Consider the following 25,560-nt stretch of genomic DNA (forward strand, 5'->3'; position numbering starts at 1 on the left):
AGAGGGAACACATAACTCCCCCACTCCCATCAAAACCCCAATTTGGAGAAAATAGACTTGAAGGAAGCTTAATTAGGTTTCAGTCCTAATCCTATCAAAGACTTTAAGATTTGGGATAAGCATTGATTCTTCTCTAGGTCTGAGTTTTCTCATCAGTAAAATGAAGGGAAAATCTCAATATTCCTGTAAGGTCCCTTCCAACTCTAATATTCTGTTATGATCCTGCTGCATTCTGCCCTAGTCCTACTGTATCTAGATAGAATATTGTGTTCCATTCTGGGCATCACATTGTAGAAAAGATATTTATTGGCAAGTCAGAGAGTGATCAGAATGGTAAAAGAATTATTAGAAATTATTAGAAAGAATTAGAAGTGCTTCTCTTGAAGAAGAATTAGGAGAAAATAATAGTTGTCTTCAAATATTTGAAAGGTTGTCATGTGAAAGAATTAGACTTGCTCTCTTTGACCCCGGAGGGTAGAAAAGGGTCAAGTTTCAAAGAAGCCGATTTTGGCTTGATGCAAGGAAAATCTTCTAGCCAGTAGAGCTATCCAAAAATGGAATGAGTTGCCTCAGCAGAAATTAGGTTCTCCTTCAGTGGAGAACTTTAAGCAAAGCTGGATGATTCCTGTCTGGTTTGGCAAATTTAGGAGGCTTAGTAAGGTATGAATTGGAATCTTTGGCCCCTGGAATCCCTTATACTAAAATTTTGTGATTTTTGTACTAGTGCAGGTCCAGAGGAGAGAGAAAAGAATGTAGGTAGGACTATATGATGTGTTATAGAAGATTGTTTGGTGGAATTGAGGACAGGCTGGAGAAGAGAAAAGAAAACAGGTGGGATTATATACACAAGACAGCAGACTTATTCTTCTTGGTCCCCAGAAGAACTATGATCAAAAAGCAGAAGTTGCAGAGAGACAAAATGTGTTCAAATGTAAAGTACACATTTTAATTTTTTAATTTTTACTTTTTTGAGTTATTTTGATGTTTCATTTTTAAAATCATTATTGTTTTTTGAGTTTCAAATTCTTTCCCTCTCTCCAGCACCCCCACACACAAGAAAATAGTTTTAAACATTAAGATTGTTCCCAAGCCAATAGACTGGGAGGTTTTGAGTTTACCATAAGTTTAGGTTTTTAAGAAAAGGCTAGCTGAATGAATCAGGATTGTCATTTCTGTCTCTCTGATATCTCTTGCATACCAAACCCCTCCTTTCTACTCATACAATTACCCTGCCAATGCTAACCCAGGCCCTTATCCCCCTGCCTGGCCTACGGTGGTAGCCCCTTCTTAGTCTCTCCCTGCCTCAAGTCTCTCTCCTTTCCACTCTATCCTCCTTATAGCTGCCAAAGTAATTTTTCTAAAAACACTTATCACTTCACAACTCAAAAAATCCCAAGGGCCCTAGGATCAAATAGAAATTCCTCTCTTTTTTAAATTTGTTGCAGCTCTTTTTGTAGTGACAAGGAATTAGAAATCAAGTGGATGCCCATCATTTGGAGAATACTGAATAAGATGAATGTAATGGAATAGTATTATTCTATAACACGAGCAAGCTGATTTCAGAAAAATCTGAACTGATGCTGAGTGAACAGTGAGTAGAACAGAGTACATAGCAATAGCAAGATTGTATGATAATCAATTTCTCCTCTCAGCAATATACAGTGATTTAAGATAATTCCAATAGACTTGGGATCCGTATTCCAGAGAAAGAAATGTGGAGACTGAAAGCAGATTGGAGTACATTATTTTTATCATTTTCTTTTTCTTTTCTCATAGTTTTTCCCTTTTGTTTTGATTTTTTTCTTCACAACATTGAGTAATATGGAAATATGTTTGAAATGATTGTACATATATAACCTATATCCAATTGCTTTCTGTCTTGGGGAGGGGGGAGAGAAAGGAGGGAGAGAAAATTGGAACTCAAAATTTTATACAAATGTGAATGTTGAAAATTATTTTTACATGTAATTGGAAAAATAAAATATTAAATTTAAAAAAGAAATACCTCTTTTTTTGAACATGTAAAATTCTTTGTAACCTAACTCTTTACTCCCCTTTTTCTGGCATTCTGCTCTATCCATACTAGCCTATCACTGTTCCTGTGTACTGGATCTCTCACAAAGCCTAGAGTACACTTTCTTCCAACCATTGCCTCTTAGAATTTCTAGTTTCCTTTAATCTTAAACTAGGTGAATTTTCATCTCAAACATTACAGTGTTCATGAAATCTTTTCTTGTTTCTTACCAATTTGTGTGTGTTAAGCAATTGGGGCTAAGTGATTTGCTCAGGGTCACATAGCTAGATAAATGTTAAGTGTCAAGTGTCTGGGGCCAAATTTGTACTCAAATCCTCCTGACTTCAGGGCTAGTGCTCTATCCACTGAGCCATTTAGCTGCCTTTCTTTCCTAGTTCTCTGTAATCTATTTCCAAACCAATTTGTATTCATTTTACATATATTCTGTATATGAAATACCTCCCCCTATTTGATTTTAAGCTTTTAAAGAGAAGGGATTGTCATATTTTTCTATTTGTATCCCCAGTGTTTAGCAAAGTACTTAACAAATAACATTCCCTCATTTATTTACTTAATACTCATTCATTGTCTTTAGCACAGAGTTCTCCACATATAGAAAGTGTTTAATGAGTGCTTGTTGATTGACTGATTGATAATGAGGAGGATCCTGTTCTGGGCAGGTTGGACCAAATGGACCTTGAATTATTCAGCTCTTAAGAGTCTGTGGTATTGGCTATCTCTCTGAGGCAGCGAGTGATACTAGACTTGAATTAGGCAAAGCCCAACTTCAAATTTGCTTATGACTCTTACTTATGACCAGGGGCATAATCTCCATGAGGCCCAAAGTTCACATAGGTAAAATGTACTCATAGTTGTTACTACAAAGTCATGAGGATCAAAAAATAACGCATACAAACACTTTACAAACCTTTAGTTCCCATCTAAACGTCTTATCCCCTCTATTTTCAAACCCCACCTCTTACCCCTTATTCTTCCGCTAGCCACAATTTCCCAGTAGGGGCAAAAGGGCACTGTCCTTGGTGGAGGCCACAGTTCACCCCATCCCATCAACCCCCTCAGTCTAAAGTGGGCGGGAGCCTTTTATAAATGCTGATGGGATTGGATTAGACTCGGGAGCAGGACTAGAATTAAAGGCCGAGGACTTCTTGGGAATTAGGGAGGAGGGGGCCAGGTTTAAGGAACAGAAGAGGAGGGTCAAAGGCGGGGGAGGTCTCCGGACAGGCGGGCCTTCAGGAGAGGGCGTGAGAGTCTGGACTGCCTCGTAACTGAGAGCCGGATGACTAGGGGAAAGGTCCCCACAGGAATTAAAAGCCCATCCTTCCAGCGCAACCAGCCCCAGGGGACCTGAGGGAGAGCAGCTTCCTGGCCCTGAGAAACGGGACCATCCAGTCTGTGAGTATCGCTGTCTTTGGAGTTTTCTAACTCTGGCTCCGTGTCTGCCCGCCTCTTTGCTTCTGTGTACCCCTTTACGTCTGGGTTTGTCTTCTAGTGTCTCTCGGCTGTGACTGGGGATGCTTGGAGGGAAGGGATGGGGCGGGGAGGCTGTAGGTGTCGGGCAGGGAAATGAGGCTCCTCCTAATAGCCGATTCCTTCTCCCCATCGCTTCCTCCAGTGGTTCCCCTCTCTCTGGGATGTTCACTTAAGCTCTTATTAAAAGCATCTATTAAAAGCATTATTATTAGTTCCCTTGGAGTTAGATGCCTCCTGGCCACTTCTCTCTGCGCTCCAGCGCTTCACCGCAGCCCACATGGGTTCTGATAGACTGAACAGAGAGCGAAAGGACCAAAGCTAGATTAAAGCGGGAATGCTGGCCCCCCGAGTTTAGCGCCTCCGACCTGCACTTGGCACTCAGCCAGCGCTGGAGGAAACGCATTGCTTTGAGCCCGGTGTTTCCTCTCCGAGGCCAGCGCCAGTCCCGACCATATCAGCTGGAAGAGGGCCGTTTCGAAGGGAGCAGGCCGGGGGAGCGGGTGGCAGGGGCGAGCTCTTGGGAACGGATCCCACCCGGTCTGAAGGAGGCCAGCTGTTCCTGAGCCGCCCAGAAGCCGGGATGGATCCTGTCTCCTCCTCTGGGAACAGCTCAGCCCCCGCCCCCGCCCCCTGGCCCGCACCCAGGTCGGAGCCAAGCCCGCCCAAGCCTCGCTCTCCCCGCCCAGTCCGATGCGGGCACAACTCTGGAGGAGGAGCGCTTCACCCGGCTGCGGAGACGCGGCTCGCTATAGCCAAAGCCGCAGGGTGAGTGTGGGAGGCTGGGGACCCCCTCTCAGGCTGGACAAGATAGGGGAGTGGGGTCTGGGTTGGAGATCTTCCAGAGGGCTCAGCACTCGGCCCGTGTCTGAGATGCCCGTGGGACTGGAGAAGGGCAGAGGTGGGCTGGACCTTGGATCCTCTGAGCCTGCAGCTGCCACAAACTCGAGGGCTGACTACTACGTTTGTTGCTGCACAAGAGATAGCTGTGAGGGCTTTGTCCCCCAGCCATAGCAGCTGCTATCCCGGAGACCTTCCAGATACCCGACCTAGAGCACAGAATCCCTGGAACCAGGACCAACACGGTGCAGCTCCTCGACATGTTTACCATGAACTAGAGGTCAGGGAAGAAGCGGTTTGACGCACCAGTCCCCACCACAGCCCCTGGCTCACCTCTCCAGGGATTTTCCTGGCATTTTCAAAAGGGAGAAACCTCAAAGTCAGCTCAGGGAAAACCCAGCTATCTCCGCTTAGGGGAATGGAAGTGGTGGAAGTGTAGTGTCAGTTGTGGAATGGATAAGGGTAAGAATTCCCCCATTTTCAAGCCTTTCCCATCCCTTTCCCATTCCAAGACTTGTGTATCTGAATTTGGAGCTGTCTACATGTGTACCAGTAGGCCTCCGTGGATTTTCATGTCTACTTATTTGTGTATGTATAATTGCATTATGTCTGTGGATCTGTGCCTGCCTGTACAACTCTACTTGTGTGTGTGGCTTTTGTGTCTGTCTGTGCGTGTGTCTGGGAGTTCTGGGACAATGTGTCTCCCCGCTCCACTGGTTTGGCCCGGCTCCGGTGCCTGCCTGGTTCCTGGCCCGGAGGTCACAACTCATCTCCTCCCAGGAACCTCCCCCGCTGTTTCTCATCCTTCTGGAGCTGCCTGCGAGGTCTTTGCCAAGGGCTAAACCCACTCACCCCTTCGGCCCCTCACTCCGGCCTGGCTGTAGGAACAGCTGCACCGGTTTCTGCCCCAGAGTGGGGTACAATGGCCCCGAGGGCATCTCAGACTTTTATCCCTGCCAGACATAGGCAGTTCATTCGGTCTCCTTTCTGGGCTGGCTGGATTCCCAGAATGGGGAAAGGGGGAGAAGCTGCCTTTCGCTGCTATTCCAAAGGCTTTCCGGAGGAAGTGGCCATAAACCCCCTCAGGAGTCTGAGGGGAAGGGAAGGGGGGGAGGACCCTGGGGCGCTGGAATCTCTAGAGGCTCGACTCTGGGAAGGACTCCACACTGACTTGGTCCTCTTCCTTCTCCAGCAGGACTGGGACCCAGACCCGGGGCTCGAGCCCGGGAACGGTTTCTTTCTCAGTGCTCAGTATGGTGATGCAGCCAACCATCTGTGAAAGCGGCTGAGAACCACGAGGAGGAGGAGGGGACTTAGGCCGCCATGGAGCCGCCTCCGGCGCTCCAGGCTGCATTGGGAAGTGAGGTGATCGTACTGCACTACAACTACACGGGTAAACTGAACTGGGCGCGCTACGATCCCGGCGGAGGCTTGCGCGTAGACGCCGCAGTCTTCCTGGCAGTATGTGGCCTGATCATCCTGGAGAACCTGGCAGTTCTGCTAGTCCTGTGGCGCCACAAGAAGTTCCATGCGCCCATGTACCTACTCCTAGGCAGCCTGACCCTCTCCGACTTGCTGGCCGGTGTCGCCTACACTGTCAACATCCTATTGTCCGGGGCCCGCACCTTGCACCTGTCGCCGGCTCTCTGGTTGGCCCGCGAGGGCGGTATCTTCGTGACGCTGGCTGCCTCCGTGCTCAGTTTGCTAGCCATAGCGCTGGAGCGCCACTTAACGATGGCGAGCCGTCGGCCCGTGCCCACGCACCCGCGGGGCCGCACGCTGCTGCTGGCGGGAACCGCGTGGCTGGCGTCCCTGCTGCTCGGACTTTTGCCCAGCCTCGGCTGGAACTGCCTAGGCCGCCTGGCCCAGTGTTCCACAGTGCTTCCCCTCTATGCCAAGCCCTACGTGCTTTTCTGCATAATTGCCTTCCTAGTCATTCTTGTGGCTATCTTTGCGCTCTATGCTCGCATCTATTGTCAGGTACGTGCCAACACAAAGCAGCTGCAGCTTCGGGCTACGTCTGGGGGGTCCCGTCGCCTGTCCAAGTCACTGGCGCTGTTGCGCACAGTGACCGTGGTACTGCTGGCGTTCGTAGTGTGTTGGGTACCCCTCTTCTTGCTGCTGCTGCTGGATGTGGCGTGTCCGGCCAGAGCCTGCCCCATACTTCTGCAGGCGGACTATTTCCTGGGGTTAGCTATGGCCAACTCGCTGCTCAATCCCATCATCTACACGCTTACTAACCGGGACCTGCGGCGCGCGCTCCTGCGCCTCTTCTGCTGTTACCGTTACCGCTGCTGCTGCTGCTACTGCTGCAGGCCCCTGCGCCCAGGGCCAGGTGGTGGCGAGGGTGCAGCCAACGGGCGCCGGCGGCTACCTCCCATCCTGGAGTGCAGCACCAGCAAGTCGGAGCGCTCCTCCAACAGACCAGAAGGGTTGGAAACTAGCGTCTCCACAGGCAACGCCACGCCCACGCGCTCTCCCGTTTAAGACCTAGTGTCCGGAGACCACAGACTATTTCCCAACCCCTCTTCAGGACCCAGTCCTCTCCTCCTGCACTGTTTTCAGATTACTGGCTTGTTTTGTTTTATTTTGAAAAGTAAATAAAGTCATTTGTAATAGAACGTCTGAATATCTGGGAGCTGACACCAAGAGAACCTGGGCTGGAGTCCCCTTTAGGAAAACGGCGTCGTTAATGTCTGCCAGGTTTCGTCTTTCTTCACTGTCCCAGACACCGAATTAGCTGCCTTCATAAGCGAGAGGGGGGAGGATTTGCTGGGGTCAGGGGAAAATCTTTGTGCAGCCCCATCCATCTCGTTGACCCGTCATACCCTAACTCGTATGCAAGTGTTGCTCTTATTTTTCCCATAAAATATGACCTAAGGGCTCTACAGAGATCAGTCCCTTACCCTTCTGATATACAGCCTTCTTGGCTTGCTTGGGGCGCTGTGAAAGAGGGATGCGGGGGGGAGGGTGGATCGAGAGATGATTGCTGAGCTAGAGCTTGCGATCTCGGGTCCTAAAACTGATCTATACTTCGCTACCACAGAAGACTTTGTCGGCGGGTCGCCACCTCCCGGTAGCCCTTGGAACTGCAGAGGACCTAGGGAGCTTTGTTATGGAGGCTGGAAACCCAGAGATCCGGGAGGATTCATCTTGGCTTGAATTCCAAGTCTTAGTTATTCCAAATCCTGTCCCATGTATGCCTCTGGCCTTAAGTTACCTGAAACTCCTCCTCCTAATCCCATGTATCTTCTCTCAATGCCTTGGGACCCTGGGTTCTTCCCCTAAAGCCTCTCAAGCTTGGACCCTCCGATTTAGGGTTCTGCCGCTTCCATAGCCAGCTTTCAAGGCGACTGTTGGTCAAATTTATGCATCCCGTTCCCAGTGGATCCTCTAGGTTCCTAGGTCTTCAATACACTTCCTATTATCGAAGCACAGCGAGGCTTCGAAGAGGGAGAGAGGAGAGACGGGCGCCCAGCTCCAGGAGACTCTGACCCCTAGTCTGGGACATCCCTGCCCCGCCCGTCTGGGCAGAAGCCGGAGGCACCCGCAGGGCTGGGAGAGGAGTCGCCCTCTTTCCTTTTCCTCTTTCTCCCTCCCTCCTAGGTGTGTTTCAGGGATGGGGGCGGGGTGGAACTGCCTTTGCTCTCTGGCCTCGGTGAGTGTGGTGCCTCGGGGATAACAACCAGCACGTGCTCTGGGCTCCTCGATTTCTTTATGCCAGACCTAGGAAAGGCCAAGGCCAGACTTCAGGTGACCGTAGAAGAGGGGCTCAAGGCAGGTGCAGAGTCTAGTTGCGGCAGCCTGAAAGGAGGGGTGGCATAGCAACGGGCTTGCCAAGCGCAAGGCCTGGTTCTGGGACAGGGCTGGTGAGTCACGGTCAAGCCAAGCCACTGGTGTCAGTCTGGGGCAAAGTCGGATGTTCCAGAGAGCTTGTGGTGAGTCCTGGGATCAGGGCCCATGAAGCCCCAGTCAAATCATGTCCAGGGCTTTCGGGATAGGCTAGCCATCGAGGGCCGTCAGAACCGCCCCCCCCCCCCCAGCTCGAGGGGCCAGGAAAAGTGGCCCAGGTCAGCCCGACTTCAGACCCCCAGATCCCCCAGGCCCAGCCTTCAAGGCCGGGCTCACGCAGTGCCTTCGCACTTTGGTTATCTAGGGGCGCCCCTCGGAAGCAGGGGCGGGGGGGGGGGGGGGGGGGAAGGTGGAAGCAGGGCCCTCCCTCCTAGCTCGGCTTCCGTACTCTTTCTCTGGGAGGTAGGGCAAGAGTGTCCTCTTTCCCCCGCCTCCTGGAGCTGGCGTGGGGACCCTGTTGGCCGAAACCTGGGCGGCTGACCAAGGGACTCTTATTCTGACAAGGCCGGGGCGCGCGGTCTGCTTAGTCATGGTGACTTTATCCTCCCCCTCGCCCCGCCCCCGCCATCTCCCTTCCACCGCTCTCCACCCCCCCGCCCTCCCTCCACCCCGCCCCCCCCGCGCGCCGCGATGGAGGCGCCCGTGCCCGGGAGGCGGAGGCGGAGGAGGAGGAGCAGGAGCGCGGCCATGGCTGGGTGAGTAACGCGGCCACTGTCGCCGCCGCCGGCGCTCGGGCCCATGGGGCCGCGGGAGGCCGCGGCCGGCGAGAGAGCTGCCTCGAGCCGGGACTGGGGAGCGGCGGCGGCGTTTCGGGGAGCCTGAGGTCCCGCTGCCAGCTTGGGTTCGGGTTCTGGCCCCGGGCTGTGTCCGGGGCGGGGGGAAGGCCGGTGTGGAAGGCTCGGGGTGGCGGACTCGCGCCCCTCTCTGCAGCCGGGACCCGCCTGACGGCGCGGACCGAAGCGGCCCCAGAAAGAGACGCGCCTGCCGCTGGCAGGTCCGGTCCGGCGCCCCCTGACCCGGCGCCGCTTTGTTTCCCCCCGCGACCCGGCCTTCTCCGCCCGTGCTGCTCTTTTCCCTTCGAAGGGCGGTTCTGGAGCCCGGCTTGGCGCTGAAAGAGCCGGGATCCCACCCCGGGCGGCCCCAGTACTCGCCGAGCCGGTCGCTGGCAGGCCGGGCCGGGCCGGGCCGGGGCCGGGGCAGGAAGTAGACGCGCAGCCATTGTGTGGCTCCAACCCGGGGCCTCGCGCCGGATCCTGCCCCGGCCCCGGCCCGGATAGGTAGCCTGGCACTGCTGACATTTGTGTCACTTCCTAGGCTTTGTCTCCTCTGAGCCTCTCAGCGGCCCCGAGGAGGGGAGGCTCGGGAAGGGAGGGAGCGAGGGCTCCGACGTCACGTAGCTAGGAAGCTGTCCCACTCTGCTGGAGTCCGGGGCTTCCTGCCCCAGAACCCAGCTCTTCCTCCCTCCAGCTAGGGCCGGCCCGGGGATGCCCCAAAGCAGGGGGGCAGAGGGAGCCTCCATCCCCTGAAATATCTGGAGAGGGGCTGCCAGGCAGGGGGTGTCACATACAAATGAAGTGTTTGGGGTATGGGCAGTAATGTAGGTATCCATTCTTTAAACAGAACGGTAATTCAGAGATTAGGTTAGTTGTAGTCCTAGTCTGGGACCATCTGCCTTTTGCACTTGGAGCACTGGCCCTAAAGTTACACAGCAGGGGTTTGAATTTCAACTCTTACCACCTGTGCTAAGTCACTTCACTTCTCAGCTCCTCGGCTTCCTTATCTTCAAAATGAGCAGTTTGGACTGGGTGACCTCTAATGTCTGTGGTCCCTTCAGGGCTCACACCCAGACCAGCAAGGCCTCAGCCTGGGGTCTGGCTGGGGAATATAATTATCATTAATGTTATATAGCCCTTTTAAGTTTTGCAAAGTATTTTATGTAGATTATCTCATTTGAAGGAGGCTCCACCCAGGCTGGGATTGCTACTTAAGAGTGCTAGCTGATGTTGGTAGGGCTCATTTTTAGGCTGGCAATCTGAATACCAGCAGTAGGAGTAGACTGGCTGCCATCCCTTGGGATAGTCTTCTTAGCAAAGGAGAAGGAAGCCCATGGAGGAGTGAGTTCTCCCCACCAGCACTGGCATCTAGGGCCTGATCACCATCCCCTCACCCTCATTCCCAGGTGCGTGATTCTAGGCGGTGGCAGTGGTTTTCTAAAGGCTGATGCAGCCAGTGTCTGGGCATAGCAGGGGTGTTCCCTGTGCCCATTCTCTCCCCCTCCTGTCCAACCGCCCTGGGGGGGCCGGCGATGCGGTGATGTATGCCACGGAGTGCAAGGCGGAGGTGACACCCTCCCAGCATGGCAACCGGACCTTCAGCTACACCTTAGAGGACCACACCAAACAGGCCTTTGGCATCATGAATGAGCTTCGACTCAGCCAGCAGCTATGTGATGTGACTCTGCAGGTCAAATATGAGGATGCGCCTGCTGCCCAATTTATGGCTCACAAGGTGGTACTTGCCTCCTCCAGCCCAGTCTTCAAGGCCATGTTCACCAATGGGCTGCGGGAGCAGGGCATGGAAGTGGTCTCTATCGAGGGCATCCACCCCAAGGTGATGGAACGACTCATAGAGTTTGCCTACACTGCCTCCATCTCCATGGGGGAGAAATGTGTACTCCACGTGATGAATGGGGCTGTCATGTACCAGATTGACAGTGTAGTACGGGCTTGCAGTGACTTTTTGGTGCAACAGCTGGACCCCAGCAATGCCATTGGAATCGCCAACTTTGCTGAGCAAATTGGCTGTGTCGAACTCCATCAGCGTGCCCGGGAGTACATCTATATGCACTTTGGGGAGGTAAGTATGTATGGGTTTAGTGGCCTGGGAGCTGGGGGGTAGTTGTGGTGGCGAATGATTCACTTTCCAGACAAAACTTTAGCCCTGTGCCTAAGCACACATCACACCTCTGGCTGAGATGGACAGGGTCAGAATGAGAAAGCGTAGTTTCTTGGCTTCTGGCTGCTCCTTGTACTTGTTTAATGGTACTGCCTGAGTTTTGGAGAGGAGCTGGGGGCATTCTCTTTCCCTGTGACTCCACTGAATGTAGGAAGTTCACAGCTCCTGGTAGTCACACCCCAGGAGGATGGGAGGGTATCACTTTGGACTGCAGTGGAGAACCTCCTTGCCCCCACAACCTCTCCTCCCCTTTACCAGGTAGCAAAGCAGGAGGAATTCTTTAACCTGTCCCACTGCCAGCTGGTTACACTCATCAGCCGGGATGAGCTCAACGTGCGCTGTGAGTCCGAGGTCTTCCACGCCTGCATCAATTGGGTCAAATATGACTGCGAGCACCGCCGGTTCTACATTCAGGCCCTTCTTCGTGCTGTCCGTTGCCATTCCCTCACTCCTCACTTCCTGCAAATGCAGCTACAGAAATGTGAGATCCTCCAGTCAGATTCACGTTGTAAGGACTACCTAGTGAAGATCTTTCAGGACCTCACCCTGCACAAGCCTACCCAGGTGATGCCCTGCCGGGCGCCCAAGGTGGGCCAGCTCATCTACACAGCAGGAGGCTACTTCCGCCAGTCCCTCAGCTACCTGGAGGCCTATAACCCTTGTGATGGCACATGGCTCCGCCTTGCTGATCTACAAGTGCCTCGCAGTGGCCTCGCAGGCTGTGTGGTGGGTGGCCTGCTGTACGCTGTCGGGGGGAGGAACAATTCTCCAGATGGCAACACAGACTCCAATGCCCTTGACTGCTACAATCCCATGACTAATCAGTGGTCCCCCTGTGCACCTATGAGTGTTCCCCGAAATCGCATTGGCGTTGGTGTCATCGATGGCCTCATCTATGCTGTGGGGGGCTCCCATGGCTGCATTCACCACAATAGTGTGGAGAGGTGAGTGTTGAACAATGAGTAAACTCAGAGTAGCTGCCATTGAGATAGAGATGGGAGATATGTGGGCCCCAGAAGGCTAGTTGGCACTTAGGGATGGCAGAGAGCACTTGAGAGGGCATCAGTCATCAGTAGTCAAACAAAGTAGTGAGAACTGGGGAATTCATTTTTGTTTCATAATAAGTAAGTACTCATGAAATAAGCCCATTCCCTGTTCATTTTTCCTAACAGGAAAAATTTGGGTCCTGAGGGGGTTGGTTTACCTTATAACAGAGGTGGGGAAACGACAAGGCATAAGGTCCAGGAAATCATTTGCTAAGGCAAACTCTGCAGGTGATGAGCTGAAAGTTAGATACAACAACCTCCCACTGCTTTCAGTCTATAAGCTGATAATTTTGTATGGCCCTCAGTGATGTTATAAATATTCAAATGGCCCTTGGCAGGAGGGAAAAAAATAGGTTCCTTCCCCCTGCCTTATAATTTTGTCCATCTTGCTTTAGACTACCAGTGCTAGAACGGCCAAAGCAAGAAGAGGGCATGCCAGCCTTCTGGCCCTTCAATAGGCTCTTTAAGGTCAAATAAGTGGCTCAGCGGATAGAGCACCAGCCCTGGGGTTAGAAGGACCCGATCAAACCCAGCCTCACTTGACACTTAACTAGCTGTGCAATCCTGGACAAGTCACTTAACCACAATTGCTTGGCAAAAAAGCCCAACCCCCAAACCAGGCCTAGTGCTTCACTCCCTCCCTTCCGCATCTGCAAGGATAGATTTCACTGATAACCCATCCTGGGTGCTGGCTTCTCTTGCAGGTACGAGCCAGAACGTGATGAATGGCACTTAGTTGCACCAATGCTGACACAAAGGATTGGGGTGGGAGTGGCTGTCCTGAATCGCCTACTCTATGCAGTTGGTGGCTTTGATGGGACAAACCGCCTCAATTCTGCTGAGTGCTACTACCCGGAAAGGAACGAGTGGCGGATGATTGCACCCATGAACACCATCCGAAGTGGGGCAGGTGGGTAAGGATTATGTCAGAGGAGAAACTGGAAGCCTCAATTGAAGGCTCTGCTCTTCTCAGAGACCTAACCAGAACCAAAGGGTCGGTTCATTCAGTAAATGTTTATTTGTGCATCTTACCATGTACCCGGCAGGGTTATGGTCCCCCCAGGAGTGAGACTTGCTTCTGCAGACGTGCTGGGATGTGAGGACTGTTCAGGCCACTTCTCTGCCTCTTTCACAGGAGGGACAATCACATCCTTAGAGGGGTTCTTGTTTCAACCTTAACCCTCAGACAAGTAGATTAGTTCTGTCTAACCCTGTAAGGTAAGGAGAGGGCCCTGAGCAGAAGTTCTGCTTGTGGATTCTGAGGTTCCCTTCTAGGAGTCACTCCCCTATCTGTTTATGCAGGGGTCTGTGCTCTGCACAACTGCATCTATGCTACAGGAGGATATGATGGCACCGATCAATTGAACAGTATGGAAAGATATGATGTGGAAACAGAGACCTGGACTTTTGTGGCCCCTATGAAACATCGCCGGAGCGCGCTTGGAGTCACTGTACACCAGGGAAAGATCTATGTCCTTGGTAAAGTGGCTGTTTGCTTGGATTCTTAACCCTGAAGGGAGGGAAACCTCATATCAGAAATAGTCCCATAAGAGTCAGTAGGGAATAGCACAGCCTTCTTCCTGGGAAGACCCTTCCCCCTGTGCCTTTTTCGATTGTAGCCCGGCAGGACTGGGCAGGAGAGAGAAGGGAAGAAAGTAAGATGAGCTGTAGTGATCTGTATCTCAGACCCTCTGCCCTCTAACCTAGTTTGATGCAGATATGTACTATATTGTCTCTCTTGCAGGTGGATATGACGGACACACATTTCTGGACAGCGTGGAATGCTATGACCCAGCTACTGACACATGGAGTGAGGTGACACATATGACATCTGGCCGCAGTGGGGTGGGGGTGGCTGTGACCATGGAGCCTTGTCGAAAGCAGATTGACCAACAGAACTGCACCTGTTAAAAGATTTTTATCTCTTTGGCAATATTGTCAGGTTGAGTTTTTTGTATGAAAATGAAAAACAAAGCAAAAAAAATCATTTCCAAGACCAGAGGCTGGAATAACAATTCAGTGTTAAAATATCAAAGCAGAAGAAGCCATCACAGGAACCTTTGATTTTGCCACTATGGCCCTGAGAACATTAGAAAAATGTGTTGCCAAGGACCCACTGGCTTAGGAGGAGTTTGGCAAAGGAAGGATTCTCAGGAGTGGGGCACTGGCATCCAGTGCACCTCTAGGAGAAGGCCTGCCTGCAGGAGGGAGGCCAGCATCAGCTCCCACTTTTCCTTGGAAGTGGGAGTAGGACTCAGGCCACAGCCACTGAATCCAGCTCTCTTTGTTCCTGAAGCTCAGCACAGGAGCTCCTGTGCTGAGCAAGAAGAATTTGGTACCAGGATGTTGGCAAAAACACTGAGGGGTGGGAGTGGGGAAGGGGGGCTGTATATAGAAATCCTGGGCTAGATTATCTCGGGGCTCTCTACAGTTATGGTAAATTCCCTTGTAACTTTCAAACTGAAATAAAGATCCAACTAACTAGTGTTTTCAAGAAAGTTCCCCTGCTCTCCATATCTGGGAAAAATAGGTGGGACCTAGATGTACCCCCCCCAAGCTAGAAGCATGCCTGCTAGAAGAAAAATCTGGGGTTCTTAAGTCACTCCTGTTTCTCTCTCTCTCTCTCTCACACACACACACACACACACACACTTTTCATTTCTAATTACTTTGAAACTTAGCAACCAGGCTAGCTCCTATTTAAGATGCCATTACTCTACCCCCATTTCAGTACCAAGGAGCAAAGAGATTATGTTCAACACAGGGAAATGATTTTAAAGGTCCCAAGGGTCTGACTTGTTTTCCTATAGCTTTTATTTAGGACATTTATCCAGGTGGTCTTGCTTTTTGTGGCCAGGATGAAGCATCTCACTGGGCCTAAAGTTGGGACTAGGGTTCCTATCCCTAACAATTACTTCAAAGTTTTACTGAACACCTACTCTGTCCATCCCTATACTAGGTACTCTGGAGGACACAAGGGAAGAATATGTAGAGAGGATTCTTTGGCTGATAAGGGAGCCAGATTGGATCCTGCTTATGGAGCTAATTCAGAGTTAACACAGTTTGTGGATTCAGTGTAGCAGAAGTTCCCTCTGCTCCCATTCTTAGGAATCAGAATGCCAGAAAAAAGCATTAGACAAGAGGGTGCCTCCTAAAGGGATGGGCCTTTCACCTCTGGGTGGAGACTCTAAAAGAGCCAGCTAGCAGCGTAGGGGATGCCTTAGCAAGGAACAGAGCTTGCTTCAGTCAAGGAGAACAGCTGCATGGGACATGCTCCAGAAAGGGCTGTCTTCCCACATGTGTAGGTGAGGCAGTGCCTACCCACAGAAGATTAAAGGGTAATGGACTCCAAAACGGCCACTGGGAAGTATTTGTTAGTGGATAACACCAAAGGGGTGGAGTTAGTTACTCAGGAGTCAGGGTGATATAGCACCTTCAATACCATTTCCTCTAGTTGCCCCAGCCTAGTCCAGTATAATGGCTGTTGCTTCCCAAGAAGGCAACAGGAAGCCCTCCTCCACTGGACTTCATTTAAACCTTCCTTGAATGGAGATCCCTGGTCTAAGACTTACTCTTGGCACAGTCGTAAAGCACAAGCTGTACTATATGTAACTGTTGTGTGGCCCTTGGTTTTTAGGTATAGACCAAGCAAAAGAAACATAATAAAAGTAAATAAATTGTGACTGTAAGTTCTTGGAATAATCAACAGCTCTCATTAAACATTTACTATGTGCCTGGCACAGCTGAGCTAAGAGCACAGACAGACAAAAACATGGTCCTTTGCCCAGGTGGAGATCACACTGACAAGGAGGCAACAGGTAAATATAAATACATGCAAGATACAGAGGAGACAGAAGTCATCTCAGAGGCAAGTCTCTCGTACAGAGTGCAGTTTGAACAGAGGGAAACCAAAGCCCAGAGGGGAAGAAGATTCAAGCAAAACAGCAAGCTGTGTCTGGGTAGGAAAAAGCAATTATGCCAGTGTGGCGCGACCTCAATGTGGAAAACTGTGAGAGGACTGGAAAGATGGGGTCAGTTGTGACCAACACAGTCAGTGACTTTATATTGCATCCCAGAGAGAAGTACCACCACTGAATGGCTGTGAGTGTATGAGAGAGAAGAGACAGCCCAGAGAGGGAGGAAGGGGGTGTGCCGAGAGAAATGTGAAGGTAGAAAGGACAAGATTTGGCAGTGGAATGATAATGGGGGTGAGAAAAAGTCAATGATGGCACCTAGCATGTAAGCTGGCTGACCAGGATAATGGTGAATAAGAAGCAATAAGGAAGTGGAAGAGCCAGAATATTGAGGCAGAAGGGAATGAGTTTACTTCTGGACATGTTGAATGGTTGGCTTGTATAAGGCAGTTGGGATTAGATGACTTGCCCAGGGTCATACAGCTGATGCCAGACTTGAACTTGGGTTTTCCTGGCTAACAATTCTCTATCCATTGTGCCATCTAGCTTCCACTGAGTTTAAGGTGTCTAAAAGGAAGTGGGTGATGAAAAACTGTAGGTCAGGAAGAAGGTTAGGGCTGAATACATTTGAGAATCATCTTGTGTGGAGATAACTGAATCCATGGGAGCTGATGAGATCACAAGGAGAAGAGAGCTAAGGACTACCCTTGGAAACAGCAATGGTTAGTGGGCATGACCTGGAAGAAGATCCCGTAGAAGAAAATGGAAAGTAGATATCTGGTGGGTTGGAGGAGAATCAAGAGAGAAGAGCATCACAAAAACAGGAGACAATATCCAGAAGAGGATATACAGCAGTGTCAGATGCTACAAACAGGTCAAGGAGAAGGACTAAAAGGTAATGAAGAGGTGACTTTTATGTAAAACTATTATAGTTGAATGATGAGGTTAAAACCCAGACCTCAGAGTTGAGAAGAGAAATGAAGGAGAGGAAGTACAGAGACCAGCCAAAGATATGTGGCTTTCTTCAGAAATGTAGCCCCAGCAGGAAGAATAACTGTCAGGGATATCAAGTACAAGTTTTTAAAGGACTGGGCAACATGTTTGTGGGCCATAGGAAGAGAGTCAGGATTGGTGAGCATGAGTTTGATGAGATGGAAAGGGATCCCAGGCTCCCTGTTCAGGAGGAGGGCGATCTCTTGTGAAACAGGTGCGGGAGGAGACATCAGTGATGTCATTAGATAGCCTTGATTTCTTCGGTAAAGTCTAAGGCCCTCAGCCTAGAAGGGTGGGGGACAATGGAAAACCTAGAACCACAGTGGTAAGGGAAACAGTGAAGTGCAGTTTCCTCACTGCAATGAGGGACCACATCACATTATGAAACAAATGTGTAGCCATGATTTTCAATAGCTTCATTCAGCAAGTGAATAAAAATAACAGCAGAAGGTAGGAGTGATCCAAAGTTGGAGCTTGTCAGGGCGTGATCCATCAGTGTAGAAAACAGTGAAAAACTGATCTGATTCACTAATCAGAAGATACCACTAGTGCAGGAGTGATGATACGGGAAAGATCTGAGGGACTAGAAGTTCTGATGAAGAAGGTCAAGGTCAAATAATATTTATAAATCACTCAATAGTGCCTGGCAGGTAGCAGGCACTAAATAAATGTTTATTCCCTTTCCCCTGGTGGGTGATTAGGCAAGGGAAAGATATTAAGGATAAAGAATGACGACAAAAGATTTATGATCACATAACAATTTTATAGTGATGGCAAGGTCAAGGATATATGACCATCTGGACATGGAGTGAAATAGAATAGGGGAAGTGAGCTGAGGAACTGGAAGGTTAGGATATTTGAAGAAGTTATTAATATGTATGTTGAAGTCACCTACTATAATGGCAGGAGTTGTGGTGGAAAGACTAACCTAGGTACTGAATTCATTGGGAAAGGAAAAGAGTATTCCCCTGGGGACTAGTAGATCCCACTAACCAGAATCTTGAACAAGTAACACTTTTGAATTAAATTAACCTCAAAAGAGTAGGAATTACTGAATAACTATCCTATATAGAATCTGGAGTGCAAGGAGTATTTGGACTGCCCTGCTACAACCACTGATCTGAGAGGCATTAATAAAAGTGCCACTACAGCTGGGAAGGAGTGACGGGGATGCAGTGTTGTCAGGAGGGAAATGAATTCTGCCCTTACTCTAATCATGTACAGTGAAGGAGTGGATCAGACATACCAGGCAAGTTGGACAACAATGTAGGTCACAAAGACCATCTTTTTAAAACAAAATTCAACAGACATTTATTAAGTTTTAATGAGATGGAAAACAAGATGGAATTTTCTCCTTGCTTAGGGTTACTTCTGCAGGAAGAAAGGTGGTAGAACGGACTAATGCTAAGACTTGAAATCAGAAAGTCTTGGCTTTAAATCCTGCTTCTGATAGTTATTAGTTATGTAACCCTAGGTAAATGAATGATGTTTCAACTTCAGTTTTCCCCTCTGTAAAATGAGAACAGCGGCACCTACACCTCACAGTGAAAAGGCTAAAATGAAATATGTAAAATATTTAATTTAATATGTAAAGTGCTTTGTGAAGTATTTCGAGTGCTACAAAAATCTTATCAGTTGGAATTTAGAATCCAAGTAAAACACATATATTATATCTAGGTAATACTGTAACACATGTAAAATGTATGAGATTGCCTGTCATCTAGGGGAGGGAGTGGAGGGAGGGAGGGGAAAATCTGGAAAAATGAATATAAGGGATATTATAAAAAAATTACTCATGCATATATACTGTCAAAAATGTATAATTATAAAATTAATAATAAAAAAAAGAATCCAAGTGAAAGACAGGACACAGAAAAGAATTCATATTATGCTAAGTGCAAAAGGTCCTCATATCCTGTGTATCAAGTCAGTTATTCTCCAGATGCTCCTGTCTGCAGTTATGCTAACTTTCCTGAAACCAGAAACACTGATGATTCCTCTTAATACATTAATCTGGCCATTCACATAGGAAAATCAAGTAGTAGAAGAAATCATAGTCTGCAGATTTTTTTGTGGGGGACAAACATTACTGAGACTATGAATATGCAGTTGGATGGGCAGTCCATTGATGGCAGGTGTCAAGAGTGCTGGGCCTGGAATCAAGAAGACCTGAGTTCAAATCCAGCTACAGATACTTAATAGTTATGTGACCTTCAGCAAATCACTTCACCTCACTCTGCCTCAGTTTCCTTGTCTGTAAAATGGTAAATATAATATGATCTTTCCAGGGTAACTGAGAAGAGAATAAATTTGTAAAGCACTCTTCTAAAGCTTCAGGTACTATATAAATGCTAGCTGTTTTGATTGAATTTGTCGATTGGTATGTATTATCTTGGACAGGGATTACAGATGTACATACAGCAAATACATCCAAATAGCAAATGGTCCAAAACTAATTTCAAACAGCTCCATTTGCCAAAACCCATGCTTTCACACCATATTTTGGCAATAATTATAGGCGCAAATTATGGAAAACTGAAGTCTTAGAAAAGACAAACAGTGAGACTACATCTAAATTGCTAATAAAGATTTATGAACCAGAAATGAAGCATCAGAAAAGGTGATGGACTAAATCATTTAGTGGAGGACAGGGGATAATAGATGAATACTGATAAGATAAGGTATAAAAACCAACAACAAGAGGAAAGCTTCAGTAACATGTTGAATGAGAACATGACCTGCATCTCAGCTCTGGCACTTCCTACCTCTATGACAGGTAATTAGGGCAGTCAGTTCATTTCTTGGGCTTTACTCCCTTCATCCATAAGGTGTGAAGGTTGGGCTAGACCTCTAAGATACCAATGGTTTGTAAAGACCGTGGACAACAATTTCTTTAGAAAGGGAATTAACGTCAAAGTACATTTTCTGTGTTAAGTACCATGAGGGCTGCTCCTTCCACATACCCACCCACAGGCTACCCTTTGTGGGAAGGTGGAAACAGAGAAGGAAGTGTCTACTGATGGACAACAGGGAGGGAAGAGGAACCTCGGCCAGGCTTCTCCTCCTGCTAGGAGCCACCAAGGTACAGCATTGGTTTGCCATTTTCTTCTGGAGTGAATTAAGACAAATGGCTAAATGGTTTGCCCAGAGTCGCATCACCAATACAAGTGTAGGGCAGAATTTGAGCTTGGTCCTCCTGACTCCAGGCCCAGTGCTTTTATGAATCATTTAGGTGCCCCTTCACCCTTCTCCTTTATCTTGATTCCAGTCAAATCTATCCAACCTTTTTAACATTCCCTTCTCTTGAGGTCCTTGCCCTCTTATTCTCAGCCCTGGATTACTTCCACTACCACCTATTTTCAACCTTTTGTCTTACTTGGGGCTGAACAAAGCTAGAGAAAATCATGAAATGGTGCTGACTGGATCCATTATAAATTCATGGTAAGTAATCTCAGCTGGCTCTTCAAGGCAATAACACAAACCATTTCACATCTCCCTGACTCATTATCCCATTTTTCCACATATTTTCATTCCTCCTCAAATCTCCCATAGTCCCCCCCTCATGCCCTTTCAGCTGAAAATCTTGTTTCATTTCCTTGAAAGAACAAAGGTCATGGGAGCAGCTAGATAGCAAAATGGATAAAGCACCACCCTGAAGTCAAATTTGAATTCAAGTCAAATCCAACCTCAGACACTTAACATTTACTGGATGTGTGACCCTGGGCAAGTCACTTAACCCAAATTGCCTCAGGAAAAAAAACAAACCTACCAATTAAGATTATTTGATGAAATCTTCCTCTTTTCACGTGGACCACAAGCCTTCTGCCACTATCTCTGCCTTTATCGCTTACCTCATATGAAAAAGTAGCTCCTTTTCTGGCCAAGGCTTCTACATGCACAAATGATCCCAATTCCATCATCATCTCCAGTCTCTCACTTATCTCCAACTTCTCCCTACACACTGACTACTTTCCTAACACCTACAAATACTCTCATATTTCCCCAAGGCTCAAAACCCTCTTATTTGATCCTTGTGTCCTCAATACTTATCATCAGGGACAGCTAGGTGGCACAGTGGATAGAGCACCAGCCTTGAATTCAGGAGGACCTGAGTTCAAATCTGGTCTCAGACACTTAACACTTCCTAGCTGTGTGACCCTGGGCAAGTCACTTAACCCCAGTGGGGGTGGGGGGATATAGTTATCATCCCACATCTCTCCTTTTTTTTGTGGCTAAATTCTTTGAAAAGATGATCAAAAATTAACTTATATTTCCTTTCCCCTCTCTCAATTTTTTGTAGTCTTGGCTTCTGACTAACTGAAACTGCTCTCTCCAAAATTACTTTTGGTCTTTTTTTAGCAAAATTTAATAGTTTTTTCCTTAAATGTCATTTTTTTTTTTTTTTTTACCTCTGTGACACTGTCAATCACCATCTCTTTAATGTTCTCTTTTTCCTAGATTTTTGTAAAATTTCTCTCTTCTGTTTCTTCTCCTACCAGTCTGGCTGTGGCTTCTAAGTTTCTTTTGCTGGATCTTCCTCCAACTCAAAGATGTCCCTCAAAGATGTATCCGCAGTTATTTTCTCTTCTCCTTCTATACCAATAGTTCTCAAAAAGTAGTCCAGAAAATCCTGAGGGTCTCTGAAACCCTTTCAGAATATCTATAAATTTATAATTTGTTTTTATTTCTAATATGGTAAATATACAGAAATATAATTCATATAAACAAAAACTTTTGGACAGACCCTCAATAATTTTTAATAGTATAAAGATACTGAGAACAAAAGTTTGAGAATCACTGCTCTATGCAATTTCACTTGGTTATTCTAATCAGATAATTATTATTTGGGCTATTGAAAAAAGACTGCTGGAAGGATATAAACAGACAATTTTCAGATGAAGAAATTTCAGATGAAGATTTCAGATAAAGAAATGAAAGCCATTTACAGTCATATGAAAAAATGCCCTAACTCACTATTGACTAGAGAAATGTAAATTAGAACAACTCTGAGGTGTTATCTCATACTCATCACACTGGCTAATATGACAGAAAAAAATGAGAGATATTGGAGAGGATATGGGAAAATTGGGACACATGCACTATTAGTGGAATTGTGAACTGATCCAAACATTCTGAAGAGCAATTTAGAACTATGCCCAAAGGGCTGTAAAATTGTGCATACCCTTTGATCCAGCAGTGTTTCTACTGGGTCTGTATCGCAAAGAGATCATAAAAGAGAGAAAAATGACCTTACATGTACAAAAAAAAAAAAAAAAAAAAAAAAAAAGGAAATTAAAGGGATATCCCTCAATTAGGGAATGGATGAGTAAGTTGTGGTATATGAAAGTAATGGAATAGGAATATTATTGTTCTATAAGAAATGATGAATTGACTGATTTTAGAAAAGCCTGGAAAGACTTACATTAACTGATGCTGAGTGAAGTGAGCAGAATCAGGAAAATATACACGGTAACAGCAAGCTTGTGTGATGATCAACTACAACAGACTTAGATCTTCTCAGCAATTCAGACAATTCCAATAAACTTTGGATGGAAAATGCCATCCACATCCAGAGAAAGAACTATAGAAGATTGGATGTGGATCAAAGCATACTGTTTTCACTTTTTTTTCCTTCTTTTTTTCTCTCATGGCTTTTCCTTTTTCTTCTGATTTTTCTCTCCTAACATGATTCATGGAAATGTGTAAAAAATGAATGTACATGTATAACCCTTAAAAAAAATTTAAATAAAAGAGACTGCTGATTGGTCCCTCTGCCAGAAATCTTTCTTAACTACAATCCATCTTCCATTCAGCTGTCAAAAAGCTTCCCAAAGCACGGGTCTATGTCACGTTCCTATTCAATTAACACCTTGGTATCTTATTGCCCTCAGGATCAGTCATAAAAGTCCTCGGAAGGGCATCCTTCATGAAGTGCCGCCTCCATCCTCCCCGTCTTCTAACTCCGATGCAGCGACACTGACCTTACTGATGGCCCTGTATTCTCCCTTCCTCTCCAGACTCAGGCACCTTCGCCGGCCTCCCCTGTGCCTGGAATTCTCTCCCTCCCATCTTCACCTCCCGGCTTCTTTTAAGCCCCAACTAAAACCCACCTTTTCCAGCCCCCTTCACCTGAGTACAACTTGTGGTTTCATGCTGTCTCCCCATTAGACTGTGAGCTCCCCCAGAGTAGGGACTGGCTTTTGCCTTTCCTTTTATCCCATTGCTTAGCATATAGTAAGCACTCAATATATGTTTATTGACTAAATGACAATTAGGTGTTAATGGCATTACTAGTCTTTCCCGGGCACCTCCCCTTCCCTCTGGGCAGAAGCAGACTACTCCCCACTACGAAGATGTGTGTTGTTGTGTGCATAGGCAGTGGCAGAGCAATCTCAGATTTCCGATGAGGATGGGGGAGCAGGGACAAGGAAACGGGGCAAAAATGAGAGAGGGAGGGGGCTGACAGAAGAAAAGCCACGTCAGGCTAAAAACATGAGAGAGAAATGGCCAGTTAAAAGTAGATAACAAAGTACCGGAATCTGGATAAAAGCCGATACGTACCTACCTTTCCTCCCCGATTCCTTTTATCGTCCGTGGAAAACAGGTTCCTTCTATTCTATTCATGTGCACACAGGTTTTGTACGTGGGGAACGGTGCCCAAGGCAGGATCCTGGACCAGGGGCCATGCCCCAGACAATTGCGCTTAAAAGTTCGAGAATAAACCGGAGCCAAGAATAGACAGGGGAAGCGCCCCCTCTAGTGGCCCTCGGGAAAGTAACAAGAACCTCGGTTTCTCAGAGTGGAACCTCAAGATATCAAGACACGTTCCGCTGTCCAACTTTTTGAGAACTAGTGTTCTTCCACGGCTGCGCTTAAATGCTATAAATCTAACAGAACAGTGGTTGCGGTGAGGAAGCTCACCTTTTGGTCAATTTCTCCAGTCCGTGACCCCCACCCCCCCCTTTACTGCTTTTGTAAATCTGAATTTTCCGGAGTGGGAGTTTACCTCAAGGGCTCCCTCCCTTAGTGCGGACACACGATGCTTTGTGGCAGCAAATTAGCCGCTCTGAGGTCCCCTGGCCCGTGAGACCCCAGGAAGGGTTAGATGGAGTGGCCACAAGGATGCTCGCAGTGTCAGCGGCGGCCTTCTCTGCCTGAGCAGGAGAGGCCTGCGCCCACAGGCAGTCCCACTTAGAGCCCTGCCACCGAAGAGACAGCCTTACCTGGACCGCTTCCCTCTGGCCGCTCCCTTCCCTCGGCTCCTCTGTCTGTTACTGAGGGTCTTGGCCAGGCTCCTTTGTTTATCGGTTCAATCCACACATTTATTAAGCACCTACAAAAGGCAAGTCCCCTTGAGAGATCAGCGGGGGTGAATCTTCCGAGCAGAGCCAGAAATGCGGCGGCTGCACGTTCCGGGGGAAGAACGCCCGGGGGGAGCCGGGCAAAGATGGACGAGCAGGTGGAGAAGGGAGCGGGTCAGACCAGGCAAAGTGACCGTGTGAGGGGTGGGCTGGTCACAGGGGAAGGGGGGAGGGACGGGCATTTAGGGTTAGGAAAGGGGGAAGGGGCAAGCGCTGAAGGAAGAGGAGGCAGCAAGCACCGGCCGGCCTGGCGAAGGCCGTGTCTGGAGGACAGGCGGGTCGGGGGCCGGGCGGAGATGGGCAGAGGGAGGCGACCAGGGGAGCCCGAGGGGGGAGGGGAGAGGAGGGCCCGAGCCTGAGGAGAAGCCGGAGACAAGCAGACAGTGTGGGAAGAGGGACCACAAGCAGAGCTGGGTCAGGGAGAAGCAGGGACGGGGGAAGGGGGAACACGAGGGTCCCAAGGTGAAGGAGAAGGAGGCCGCAGGCCGTATGGAAGCTGGAGCGGGTGGGGAGCAAAGCAAAAAGCAGAGTTCGGGAAGAGGTGGCGCTCGGGAAGGGCGTGGGGGCGAGGAAGAGGAGACAAGCGGGCACTGAAGGGACAAAGGGCCCCTGGCTGAGCCGGCCCGGAGGAAACGATAAAGAGGCAACAAGCAGGGGGTGGGGCAACAACTACGAGGCGATGACCAGCCGGGCCAGGTTTCCCTCTGCCAGGCCCGGGGTCCACAGCAGCCAAGCAGGACCTCGGGGCTCCCGCAGCTCTTCAGCCAATCAGCCGAAAAGTCTGAGCAGCCTCCAGGCGAAGGGGCGGGCGTGCCTCTCTGTTGGCGACACTCCTGGCTCGATCGACAGCAGCTCCAGCCAATAGTAGCGTCCTATTTTTTCCCCTTTAATCGAGCCGCTATGCCTCTCATACTGCGCATGTCCGCCTCGATTCCACGCCGAGGTCCCTTCCCCACCCCCACCCCACTCCGGTGCGTCATTCTCCGCTAAGGAGCTGCGGTTTCTAAGTGGATTTCTACAAAGGCGGCTAATATTTTGGAGGTCTCGTGGGTGTCTTGTGGATCCCCTTGAAAGAAAAAAAATGTTAGTTGTTCGGG

General features: G+C 48.7%; 2 protein-coding genes and 1 long non-coding RNA gene across 11 annotated transcripts; 2 read left to right on the top strand and 1 right to left on the bottom strand.

Annotated features, from left to right (window-relative positions):
* Positions 1-3,129: 3,129 nt before the first annotated feature.
* Positions 3,130-6,960, top strand: S1PR5 (sphingosine-1-phosphate receptor 5). 6 transcript variants are annotated; one of them, XM_074260543.1, is made up of 2 exons: positions 3,130-3,427; positions 5,535-6,960. In XM_074260543.1, the coding sequence occupies exon 2, from the start codon at positions 5,666-5,668 to the stop codon at positions 6,827-6,829; it is 1,164 nt and encodes a 387-aa protein (XP_074116644.1). In that variant the 5' UTR covers positions 3,130-3,427; positions 5,535-5,665; the 3' UTR covers positions 6,830-6,960. The 6 variants fall into 6 exon arrangements, with proteins under 6 accessions (XP_074116644.1, XP_074116617.1, XP_074116625.1 ...); XM_074260516.1 differs by having other exon boundaries at positions 5,538-6,960; XM_074260524.1 differs by lacking the exon at positions 3,130-3,427 and adding an exon at positions 3,688-4,804.
* Positions 6,961-7,880: 920 nt separating this feature from the next.
* On the top strand, positions 7,881-14,693 carry KEAP1 (kelch like ECH associated protein 1). Of its 4 annotated transcripts, none has more exons than XM_074260478.1 (6): positions 7,881-8,000; positions 10,374-11,050; positions 11,408-12,093; positions 12,900-13,105; positions 13,498-13,674; positions 13,940-14,693. In XM_074260478.1, the coding sequence occupies exons 2-6, from the start codon at positions 10,415-10,417 to the stop codon at positions 14,104-14,106; spliced, it is 1,872 nt and encodes a 623-aa protein (XP_074116579.1). In that variant the 5' UTR covers positions 7,881-8,000; positions 10,374-10,414; the 3' UTR covers positions 14,107-14,693. The 4 variants fall into 4 exon arrangements, with proteins under 4 accessions (XP_074116579.1, XP_074116570.1, XP_074116585.1 ...); XM_074260469.1 differs by lacking the exon at positions 7,881-8,000 and adding an exon at positions 8,802-8,889; XM_074260462.1 differs by lacking the exon at positions 7,881-8,000 and having other exon boundaries at positions 9,487-11,050.
* On the bottom strand, positions 13,191-25,327 carry LOC141538762 (uncharacterized). The gene is made up of 2 exons (XR_012481121.1): positions 24,326-25,327; positions 13,191-13,406 (listed from the first exon to the last, which is right to left on the bottom strand). It is a non-coding gene; the product is annotated as an uncharacterized LOC141538762 (long non-coding RNA).
* Between the last annotated feature and the right edge of the window lie 233 nt (positions 25,328-25,560).

Source organism: Sminthopsis crassicaudata, chromosome 1 (genome assembly GCF_048593235.1).
Source record: "Sminthopsis crassicaudata isolate SCR6 chromosome 1, ASM4859323v1, whole genome shotgun sequence".
NCBI classification, from domain to species: Eukaryota; Metazoa; Chordata; class Mammalia; order Dasyuromorphia; family Dasyuridae; genus Sminthopsis; species Sminthopsis crassicaudata.